Here is an 11,613-nt window from a genome sequence, read left to right on the forward strand (position 1 = left end):
GGTCTCTGGTAGACTGCCCCGGGGATTCTCTCCTTGGTTGCTGCTCTTCTGTTTAATCAGTGACGGCTTATCAGATTTGCAGAGGAGGCAAATTTGAGAAGGCTGGCTACCATTAGATGATGGTGAGGAGGCTACAAAGGCAGGCTGATTAAAATGTGATGAATGATGAAATTTAATAGATACTTACAGTCTTACATCTCTATGTGTTTTGGGGGACATAAAGCTAAATAGGAGGAGGAGGGCAGAGGAGATATGGAGGTTTTCATGGACTATGAGTTCAGAGCTAATGAGGCTACATTGAAGAGGATGGTATCCTGAATGAGAAGGTGAGAACCCTCCTGTTCTCTGCCAGGATCAGACCAATTTGCAGTGTTACATTCAGTCTGAGATTACCACATTTTAGAAAGGACACTGATATATTTTGGTCCAAATATATTAGGCTCACTTAGCAAAGGAGGGGTGGGAATAACATAGGTCTCCAGAACATGTCATATGATGATTAGTAGAACTGGATATGTCTAGGCAGGAGTAGAGGAGGCTTAGGGAAGAACATGATCCCTGACTTAAAGTATTTGAGGAACTCTCACATGGAAGAGGGAGTTGTTCTGTCCCCTGAGGCCTAAGGGGACTGAAAGCAATGGGTACAAAGTTGCAGATGGAGACTTTGTCTCAAGAAAAGCTTCTTTGAGAATCAGAATTGTCCAAAAGTAGCTATCTCAGTGGATTCCCCTAATTAAACAGGAAGCATTGATTAAACTCCTACTATTTGCCAGTCATCATACAAAGGCATTGGGAATAGAACATTCTGCTGGGAGTAATTAAGTATGAACCTGAGAGAGAGAGAGAGAGAGAGAGAGAGAGAGAGAGAGAGAGAGAAAGAAAGTGTGTGTTTGTGTGTGTGTGTGTGTGTGATACATATGAATGTAGATACAAGGTAACCCGCCAAAGGTGGCATTTGAACCAATTCTTGAATGGCAGAAGCTCTGGAACCTTCCAGCATGGGGGAGAATGAATGTGAGAAGCAGCAGGTAAGCCATTGGGGTTGGCCTTTGCCAGGATATGCTGGAGGGGAAAGTCAAGGGGAAGATTCCCTAGAAAAGTCAAAAAGGAACCAGGTAATTAAACATGCTGACACTTGTTCTTGGAGCTCACTGAGGGATAACACTTGTCCCATCAGCACTTCATGAAAATCACTTTGGTGGCTGTTGGAGGGAAAGTTAGAAGTTAGAAGGAGAGACTTGAGGTAGAGGAAATGAAGAGATGATATGAATGGTTCAGGTGAGCTGTGTTTGTGGAAGGAAGGGAATGTATACAAGAAAATGTCCAGAAGACAATTCACAATACGGGAGAGGGGAACCAACTAAATAGATCTGAGAATTGTCTATATAGAGATGAACATTATTGAACTTATGCACACTGAAGAAATCACCAGGCAATATAGTTTAGAGAGAGGAGAAGAGGGTCTGGGGATGCATGCGTCTTACTGGGGATGTCCCCTGTCAGTGGGTATGAAGTGGATAATGATACAGTAAAAGAGACTGAGAAAGAGAGGAGAGATGGCCAGTTCAGTGAAGTCATATAGGATGAGGACTTAGAAGAGGTCATTGGATCAGATAGTCCTGAGATCATTGGTAACTTTGGACAGAGCAGTTTTAACTGAGAGGCTGGAGAGCAGAATGGAGGGAAAGTGAGGGGAGAGGGATTAGAATACTGCCTGTAAAAAGAGAAGGGAAGAGACCTCAGGAAGGAGCTGGGCCAAATTCTTCCTTCCCTCCCTCCACCTTGCCTCTGAGATTCTGTGAATCTCTGGCTTGGTGTGTGTTGCTTCTCAAGAACCTACTGTGTCATTTCTGTCTTCAAAACACCCATATTAACCTGCCTGCCTTCCAGCCCCTGCAGCAGGCCATCCCCATGCATGTCTATCTAACTTTATTTGGTCAATTGCATCTTTACTAATTTTTGTATGACCTCGGGCAAATGATTTCCTCTCTGGGTCTCAGGTTTCTCATGAAAAAGGGATTAATTGATTACTTATGCTAAGCACTGGGGATACAGATAGAAAATTGGGACAGTTCATGTGCATATAAGTCTACAGTATAATAGGGAGAGATAACATTATACACTGGAAGGATTGGCTTCAGGGCAGAGGGAAGACTCAATAGTCCTCAGGGCACAACAGCAAGGCAGATGGTTGTTAATGCATTATCTTTTAATTGTTAACTGATGTTGTGAATCATTTGTACCTTAGGTATATGAGGAGTTTAAACTAAATGGTCTTCTAGGTCTTTTCAAGCTATAAATCCTGTAATACACCCTGTTTGCTTCCCTTCTCCTCCTCCCTTCCCCCCTCCCCATAACTTAGCATAGGGCTCTGAGAAGATGCCCTCCCATCACCTGGGCATCTCTGCCTCCATCTTTGTCTTTCAGCTGATCCAGGCCTGTGCCATGCAGCAACTCCCTGTCTCCTACCAGGCCTTTCCCCCCCTCATCTCCAGTGATCATTATATCCTACACCCACCACCACCAGGACCCCCCCACCAGGCCACCCACATGGCACCACTGGGCCAATTTGTCCCCCTCCAACCTCAGCACCCTCGAATGGTGAGTATGGACAGGGGAAGGATAGTCTCCTTGCCCATAGTTGAATCCAAGAGGTCAAAGTCAGCCTCAGATTCCTAGCTCCCTGCCCCACCTCAGAAGTCTACTGCATTCTGTCTCCCCCCTTTCCTGTTTTTTACTTCAATGGGGAACCTCATTCTTTGTCCCTTCTTCCCCAGGAGTCCCTTTTTCTCACTACCTCCCCTCCCCAACCCCTGCTCTTGGTTTCTCTCCAGCCTTTGCAGAGGATAGACAATGATGTGGATCTTCGAGGGGAGCAACACCCCATTGGGGGCTTCACATACCCTGCCTCCCATCATACCCCAGCCCTCTCCCATTCTGTCCCCCTGCATTACCTCCCTCATGAGCCCCTGCACCAGGAACTGCCATTTGGTGTGGTAAGTAAGAAGTTTAAGGTCGGGCAAGGGAATGGCACTATCCCAGCTGGGAGGTTCCCTCCTGTAGAGGTCTCTAGTGACCTTGGCTCCCTTTTTTGTAGCCATATCCTCATATGATGCCCCGGAGGCTGAGCACTCAAAGATATCGACTGCAGCAGCCTCTGCCCCCACCCCCACCTCCACCGCCGCCACCGCCACCCCCCCCACCAACTTATTACCCCAGCTTCCTGCCATACTTCCTGTAAGTACTTGGGGACTCCCACTGACCACTCTGATGTTGGGGGCTGACCCTGTTGGGTTTTTTCTCCAGATCCCTGACCTTCTCCTGGAGTCCTAGGATCCTGGAACCTTTTACTGGTCCTGACCCACTGCCCCTCACAAGCCATCCTCAACCACCTCCCTGACTCACATCTATTAATTGGCACTAAGACCTCAATCACTCACCAGCCCCTCTCTTTCCAGCTCGATGCTTCCCATGTCCCCAACGGCTGTGGGCCCCACGATCAGCCTGGACCTAGATGTGGATGATGTGGAGATGGAGAATTATGAGGTCTGAACCTAGGGCTTTTTGGATACATGTGGCTTCCAGATGGGGTGGAGGGAATGCAAGGGGCTCTTCCCAAGTCTCTGGGAATAGAGAGGGGAAGCAAAAAGCACTTTGCCAGCCCTCAGCAGTCACTTCCTCTGAGTGAAAAGGATCTGCTCACTCTGCTCTTTCAATGTTGTACCTCCATAGGCATTACTGAACCTGGCAGAGAGGCTGGGAGAGGCCAAGCCCAGGGGACTCACCAAAGCTGATATAGAACAACTTCCGTCCTACCGATTCAACCCTGAGAGCCACCAGTCGGAGCAGACACTGTAAGTGTTCTGACCCAACTAGGCTGGGTCTATGGGAAGAATGACAGAGCCCGTCATTTTCTCCTTTCCTGGATAACCCTATGGAATGGGAAAAAGGTAGAAGTCTTTTGAGATCCAGAGTCTTGAGTCATGAGCATGGCAGGGAAGAAGTGGGATTGAGCTGGAGTCAGAAATCTCCTGAATTCATCCTTCCCTTATCTTTCTAAGCAAAACTCCTAATTCCATCCCATACATCCAGTCTAGAGAAAGAAATGCTAGCAGTAGAAAAAACCTTTGACCAGAGAATACAGAGACTCCAGGCTGTTGGAAAACTTACAGCTGCATAGTGGCCCAAAGAGAAGGGATCTGCTTGTCCAAGGCTATGAGGTGGCCCTGGAGTAGAGCCCTGAGCCTGGAACCAGGATGGCCTCAAGGGCAAATATGAGCTCTCATCCTTGGGCAAGTGACCTCACCTCCAGTTGTCAGATGGCAACTATTAAGACCTTATGGTTGGGCAAGCCACTTAACCCCATTTGCCTCGCAAAAACCTAAACATATAAATAAATAAACGAACAAATAGATAAATAAAAATAGATAAATAAATAAAAATAAAAGACCTTATGGGCTTGTTGTAAAGAAAAAAATGAGACATATAATTACTTAACAGGGCCAAACATATAGTGGGTGACTATTAAACACATGGCCTCACTTCTCCTTTGTCCAGAATTGATGTCTTACTTTTTCATCAGTGTCACAAAAGGCCTCACTGTAGGTTGGCGCACTGCTAGGCGAGTCCCTGGCTTGGATTCTGGCCTCCACGGATGAATGCTAGCACTCGGTGTGAAACCATAAGCCTGGAATTGTGAATGGGCAATGCCCAGGAGTACACACAGGCTTCTTATCTTCCTCCCACTTCCATCTTCCTTTTTTTAAACAGTATTTGTTCTGCACCTATATTACAGGATACATATTGCATACTTTTTAAAAAATTTTTATAATACATTGTAGCCAGTATTGTAAAAGCCTACAGACTCAAGTCAGTACTATAGGATACTGGGTGGAGAAGTTCCCTGAAGCTTCCTTTTGTCTGGGGATTCAAGCCAAAGGGAATATGGCAACCACCCTATCTCACGTCAGCTGGGGATAGTGCTCTCTCTCCCAGAAAGTGATGGGTTAACACAAGTAAACCCTTTATCCCCAACAAACCTTTTTTCAACATATTTTAAATCAAAATTTGAAATTCCCATGTTCTCTAATCCAGGACACCTAAGAGTTTCCAGTTTGTTTTCTTTAAATTAGGATAGGAACAAAAATTGAACCTGTGATTTCACTGATAATAGATAAGTCTCAAAACAAGGAAAATTACCAGTTCAGGCCTGCAGCTTTGCAGTCTTCTGTTAACTTTTTCTCCTTCTTTCCCACTGTTGTCGCCCATCTCACTTTCCTGTCCTGCAGGTGTGTCGTCTGTTTCAGTGACTTTGAGGCCCGGCAGCTTCTCCGAGTCCTTCCTTGTAACCACGAGTTCCACGCCAAGTGTGTTGACAAATGGTTAAAGGTGAATCCATGGGGCCACCCCCCCCCCACATGGACCCTTGGATGGTGGTAGAAAGACCTGGCCATCTTGCCCACCCCTAAGCTCCCCCTGTGGGAGGTGGGGGAGAGCCGAGCATCAGCAGACTCCTTCCCATAACACACATACACAGGTGTGATCATCTGAAGTGGGCAGGGCCTGAGAGTGAGCTCAGAGTTCATGGATTCAGAGCTGGAAGAGGTCCTAGAAGCCATGGAGTCTAATCCCTAATTTTATGGAGGACCTGGAAGCCCCCAGAAGGGATGACTAAGTATAGATCTGAGATTTGAATCTCAGCTCCTTTCATTGCCTCTCACTGAGGGGAGAGAAGCATTGACTTTGCAGTCAGAGAAATGGGAAAATGGCACAGATAGACCAGTGACAGACACCATCAATAAGTCTACCTCCTGATATTGCTGACTGCCCAGATAGGGATAGCCCCCCCACCCCCATTTCACTCCCTAATGGGTTCTCATGGCCTTTCTCTGCCCGCTTTAGGCAAACAGGACCTGCCCCATCTGCCGGGCAGATGCTTCAGAAGTCCACCGGGAGGCCGAGTGAGCTCGGTCCACAACCCTGGAGGCCCAGAGAATCTCGGGCACGTGGCCAAGAGTGAGGGAGGGGCCCAAGCTCTGTTATCTACCCCGCCTTGTTCCCCTGGAGCCCCTCCTCGGATTGGCTAAGAAGCTGGATGGTGTCAGAACCCGGACTCCCACCCACTCTGGGCTAGGCCAGGCCACAGCCTCCTGTTCCCCCAGAGCGGGGTCTGGGCTCTGGCCAGTCCTGTCCTTGAGGAGAAGAGCTGCTACCCACATGTTTACCAGCCTCCAAAGACTCCTCCCGCCTCTTCCCGCCCACTGCTGCCACTGCCGCCACTGCGGGGCTGCCTCAGTATTTGAAACTCGTGGAGTTTCCTGCTCGGGTCTGTCTCATTTTGCCTCTTGTTTCTCTCTCCCTACTGCCCAGATCTTCCCCAACCCCACTCCCCACCTCAGGGCAGGGTATCTTCAGAGACCTGGAGGTTGCTGTCCTTCCCCCCCCCCCCCCCCCCCCGCCCCCGGCTGGCTTCTCCTTCCCCACTCCACCAGAAGGGTACCTGGTTTCCTCCCCTCTCTCCTCCTTGCAAAGAATACAAAAGAACATGGAGGAGCTGGTGGCCAGATGGGGCGCTGGCCGCCCCTATCCCTCCCCCCCTCCCCAAGCATTGACAGACAGGTATAAGGATCTAGCCCATAGGGAATGGGACTCAAACTAATATGCTAGGGTCAATGCCGCTGGGTTCCTGTCTACCCCAGTGAACTTTCTTTTGCACTGAAATGGGGTTGATTCTGGCCAGCACCTGCCTGCCTGGTTTCCATGAACAAAAGAGGATGGGTTTAGAAATTTCTTCTGTCCCTCTCTTCTTTCTTGCCCTTGAGGCAGGGCTAGTGTTAGGGCAGGCAGGGGAAGACTTCCCCACTCCCTGAACCAGCCACAGCTCTGGAGGATTCCCTCCTCTCCCAGTGACCTCCACCTGTTATGGCCTTGGGTTTGGAAAGGAGAAGTCTGTTCTTACCCATTTTTCCACCTACCTGGGTAAGGGGTTAGGGGGCAGGAAGGCCCTCAAAACCTTCTCCACCCCAGGATTACCCATTTGGGAGGTGGAGGAAGGTAGAAAAGGGGAGGTGCAGGAGAGCTAAACATCATCCTTACTCCATCTTTTCCCCCATCACTACATTCCAGCCTAGCCTGGCCTTGACACCCCCCCCCCCCCATCTCCAGGGCAGTAGAGAATCCAGGCTGGTTCTGGAGGCAGCTGGAAAGATTGTCTATCTTGGGGCACCCAACAGACAGCAAAGCTCTGTAGTGGAGGGGAGGTCTTCCCCTCCTCTCAAAGTGAGCCAGAGGATTCCCTCTATCCCCAGGAGAATGTATGCCCTGGACCTGTCCCTGAAAGAGAGTGGTGCATGGGGAGGGTCATGCAGTGCAGGGGGCTCAAGGCAGAGGCAGGAAGAGAGAAGAGAGCTGTCCCCCAGCTCCCAGATTTCTCCCCAGCCTTTTTGCATGATGTGTTAAGCAGCAGTTTTTTTCCAAAATCGTGTGTGGGGTGTTTTTTTTGTTTATTTCCCCCCCCCATTTTTGTTTCTTTTGGGGTTTAAAATAAAAACCAAGTGTTAGCATTAGTGCAAGGAAGATGAAGAGGAGACCCTACCCAGTAACCTGTGTAAATGTTCACCAATAATATGCATGCGTGTGTGCCCAGGCCAGCCTAACCCAGCCCAGCCAACTGTGGGGCGGGCATGGGGCAGGGGACCAGGGCAGGGTGTCTATGCTCAGCCAATAACTGCCATGCATTGTACTGCACATGTCCACAGACGCCTGACCAGGATCCGAAGCCGTTCCAGGCATTTTATTCTCCTGTTCCCCTCTTATCATAGCCAGGGTAGAGAAACTGAGGAGAGAGGGTGGGGACATGCCAGGCCCTGGGGAGAGAAGGGTTAGTGATTGAGATTTAAGGCTCATAATGCCCTCCCCTCCCCCAGCATGGTCGGGCCTGTAGCTCCAAGGACCCATGTCTTCAGGAGGGCTGAGAATTCAGCTTCCCTCTGGGGGAGAGCAGGGAAGAGAACCTAACTTCCCCTTCCTCTTGGGGTAGGGGCGTAATCCCCATTCTGAAGCAAGAGTCTTGTCTCCCTCCTGGCTTAGGGGACCATCTTTGGGGAACAGCATGGTGCCTCCAGGGGCTCCCTTGGCAGCCAACCCAGACCCTCTCCTCAGTCCCACCTCCCCTAGCTCACCAGGATCCCACCTGCAAAGCAAACTGTTTGTAGGGCCTGGCACATCCGAGCAGGCTATTCCCCCTCAGCCTCCCCTTCCCCAGGCTCCTATCGCCTCAGGAATGGCCCAAACACCATGTTCTCTTAAACACAGCGGCCCTCCCCCTTGGCATGGGTGGGGTCTATGTGCTGTGTCCCAGAAATCTTGGGACCAGCTCCTCTCCTCCCCCTACCCCCACCGCTTGCCACAGAGAACCCAAAGTCTTACTGTATATATTATGCCAGGTGACATTTCTATATTTATAGCCAACAGTGTTGAGAAACCCATCTGTTTCACTCCTTGCCCCGACCCCACCCTGGACCCCGAAAGGCAAGCCCCTCACGGAGTCTAACCCACCCATCCTTCCTCCCCTTACGGTTCCCTGGCAGGCAGATCTAAAGGCTCACAGCTCCTGGGCTGCAGAATTTATCCTGATGAGCAGCTAGAAAAACAAAACAAACAAAAAAAAAATTAAAAAGAGATCCTTGAAAAAAGAGAAAAAAAAAGAAAAACCAATATTTAGGATGTTTGTGATTTGCTGACTGCGCTGTAGATGCCACTATTACCAATGATTTCCTGTGGTGGGGATGGTGCATTGTTTACTGTTTTAAGTTCTCGCACCCCCGGGCCTGGTGGCTGAGGGTCAGCCCCTTTGCCCACCTGTCCTGCCTGGGGCCCGTGTTCTGTGTTAGAAAGTTTTTATATATATATATAAATATCTATATATATATATATATAAATATATATATATATAATTTTTTTTGGCTCTGTTACTTGCACATTTTACAGTTACCTCATTTTCCCCATGTATGTATTTGAAAAAAATGCTAATATATAGAGAAAAATGGTTCTTAAAAGCTCTAAATGTGTGGTTTCAATTTTGTTCTCTTCCATTCCATTGGACCCATCTTGGTTTGTAGCATTTACCATAACTAGTATGTTGTATTATATATATGGATACTGATTGAAATTTTTAACAGATTTGTACTTTTTTTAAAAGGAAAGTTGCTAGTTCTGCTTGACCAAGTAGTGCAATCATTATTTTTTTTAATGTTGTGGCTGATTTAACAGGGATATTCACTAATAAATGTATGATGTATATCAATACAGATCAAGTGCCCCCATTGTAGTGAGTGTGCATGTGTGTGTATGTGTGTAACTGGGAGGGGTGGTTGGGATCCAAGCTTGGTTAGTTGTGTGTCCTCTGTTCAATTATTTCTCTCTGGAGCTCTGTCTTGAAGCTCTGTTGGTTGGATAAGCCTTCTGCCCTAACATAGCCCTTGTTCAGTGACTTCCAGGGATGAGGAACTAGTCACCTCCCAAGATGACCCATTTTCCTTTAGGTCAAATCTACAAAGACTTTATATGAAAGCAAAGTCTGGCTCCCAGCAAACTTCAAGATCTGCTGAGGACAAATAGAATTTTAATCTTATATCCTCATCATAGCCCTTCTGATATCAATTGCTGGAAACAGTGATTGATCATATCTCTTCTCCCCCCACCATTTTATTTTTAGGCTAAATATGCCCATTCGTTTCAGTTTACATATTGTGATATCACAGTCTTTAGCCTCTTCCCAGCTCAGCCATCTCTCTGAACAGTATGTTCTCTCTAAAAATTTACCTAAAATTGAACATAACCTTCCAGATGATGGCTAACCAGGGTAAAAGAACAGGAGAATCTTCCTCATCATCTGAGATGTTACATCTAAGCAATGTTACCTCTTTGCAGTCTCCTTATCAATCCATTCTGTAAAGATTACCAATTACCTTTTGTAAAGTCCAGTTCTGATCATACACTGCTCACAATCCTTCCAAGGCTACTTGTTCATTGCCTCTAGGATAAAATCACAGTCTGTCCCTGACATCTCCCATTAACCTCTTACACAAACTCGCTGTAGGTGAAAAGGTCAACTCATTCATTCTCTGCTCACTCCTTCACAATCTGACCTATTCTTTCCTACAATTTCTGCCTTCAGAATGTCTTCACATCCCCTCCCCTCTCCAAAATTCTGCACTTGGTTTATACACAAATCAGCTAAAGCCACATCTCTTAAAAGCTTTCCCTAGTTACCCTTCTGAACTCCCAAGTTAGAGCACAGTATTGGAGATGAGAACAGGAAACCCCTTCTTCCTACTGAACTGGAAGCTCACAAACATCCTTGAGTTTCAGAGGTGGAAGAGACCTTAGAGATAATCATATCAGAGAAATATCTTTTTAACAGAGAAAGAAATAGGAATCTTGAAAATAAAGTGACTTGTCCTGTGTTCATTTCGAAATATTACATGAGAAATGTAACCCTGCTATGAAAAGGTAGGCTGAAAAGGCTTGGGCTTCCTAAATGATGCTCTCCAATTAGGCCACCTCTCATCACATGCTGTTAGTGTTACCCTGGGCAAGTCATTTCACAATGCTCCCTCATTTATGGAAGACTAAATTGCAGCAAAGCTACAGGCCTGAACTGGTAATTTTCCTTATTTTGGGAGTTATCTATTATCAGTGAAATCACAGGTTAAATTTTTGTTCCTATCCTAATTTAAGGAAAACAAACTGGAAACTCTTAGGTGTCCTGGATTAGAGAACATGGGAATTTCAAATTTTGATCTAAAATATGTTGAAAAAATGTTTGTTGGGGATAAAGGGTTTACTTGTGTTAACCCATCACTTTCTGGGAGAGAGAGCACTATCCCCAGCTGACGTGAGATAGGGTGGTTGCCATATTCCCTTTGGCTTGAATCCCCAGACAAAAGGAAGCTTCAGGGAACTTCTCCACCCAGTACCCTATAGTGCTGACTTGAGTCTGTAGGCAGTTACGATACTGGCTACAATGTATTATGATTTTTTTTAAAAAGTATATAATATGTATCCTATAGTATAGGTGCAGAACAAATACTGTTTTAAAAAAAGTTAGATGGAAGTGGGGAGGAAAGTGAAATGGGCAACAACAGTGGGAAAGGAGAAAAAGTTAACAAAAGACTGAGTAGAGAGGAGATAAGGCACAAGGTAAAGGGCTGTTTGGGAAGAATGGAATGGGAAAGGGTGATAAGAGGGGAAGAGTGATTAAAACAAAAGGACAGTAAAAGTCCTCTGAGCATTAAGGCTCTACGTATACAGCATCTTTTCTGTGAGTCAGCCACATTTTATCCTACTGAATTCTCTCCATCTCCACATCTGTGCTCTCTAGCTGTCCACCCTGGAGTTAGGTAGGAAGTCTCAGAGCCTCCTTTGTGATTTAGCTGGTGAGCAGGGCTCTTCTCTGTGGCTTTAAGACTTGTCCTTTCAGTAAGACAGGTGTGTACACAAACATCCCTTAGAGGAAGATCTTTAGTGGACATAGTCCTTCCCATTTGATGGAATCAGAAAATGCAGACTTAAACCCAAAGTCATTTTATGTAGTCTTGGGGAAAACTTTCC

At 46.9% G+C, this 11,613-nt stretch overlaps 1 protein-coding gene and 1 long non-coding RNA gene across 5 annotated transcripts in view; one reads left to right on the plus strand and one right to left on the minus strand.

The window, feature by feature from the left end:
* RNF44 (ring finger protein 44) overlaps positions 1-8,710 on the plus strand; it is a 28,756-nt gene extending 20,046 nt beyond the window's left edge. For all 4 annotated transcript variants that reach the window (XM_074212334.1, XM_074212332.1, XM_074212333.1 and 1 more), the window contains 7 exons: positions 2,428-2,601; positions 2,835-2,996; positions 3,098-3,237; positions 3,459-3,546; positions 3,733-3,854; positions 5,289-5,388; positions 5,902-8,710. In XM_074212334.1, coding sequence (XP_074068435.1) covers positions 2,428-2,601; positions 2,835-2,996; positions 3,098-3,237; positions 3,459-3,546; positions 3,733-3,854; positions 5,289-5,388; positions 5,902-5,964 — 849 coding nt within the window. In that variant the 3' untranslated portion in view covers positions 5,965-8,710. The remainder of the gene's footprint in view (positions 1-2,427; positions 2,602-2,834; positions 2,997-3,097; positions 3,238-3,458; positions 3,547-3,732; positions 3,855-5,288; positions 5,389-5,901) is intronic.
* On the minus strand, positions 3,433-6,417 carry LOC141505973 (uncharacterized). The gene is made up of 3 exons (XR_012473732.1): positions 5,200-6,417; positions 4,572-4,784; positions 3,433-3,932 (listed from the first exon to the last, which is right to left on the minus strand). It is a non-coding gene; the product is annotated as an uncharacterized LOC141505973 (long non-coding RNA).
* Positions 8,711-11,613: the final 2,903 nt, after the last annotated feature.

Source organism: Macrotis lagotis, chromosome 1 (assembly GCF_037893015.1).
Source record: "Macrotis lagotis isolate mMagLag1 chromosome 1, bilby.v1.9.chrom.fasta, whole genome shotgun sequence".
NCBI classification, from domain to species: Eukaryota; Metazoa; Chordata; class Mammalia; order Peramelemorphia; family Peramelidae; genus Macrotis; species Macrotis lagotis.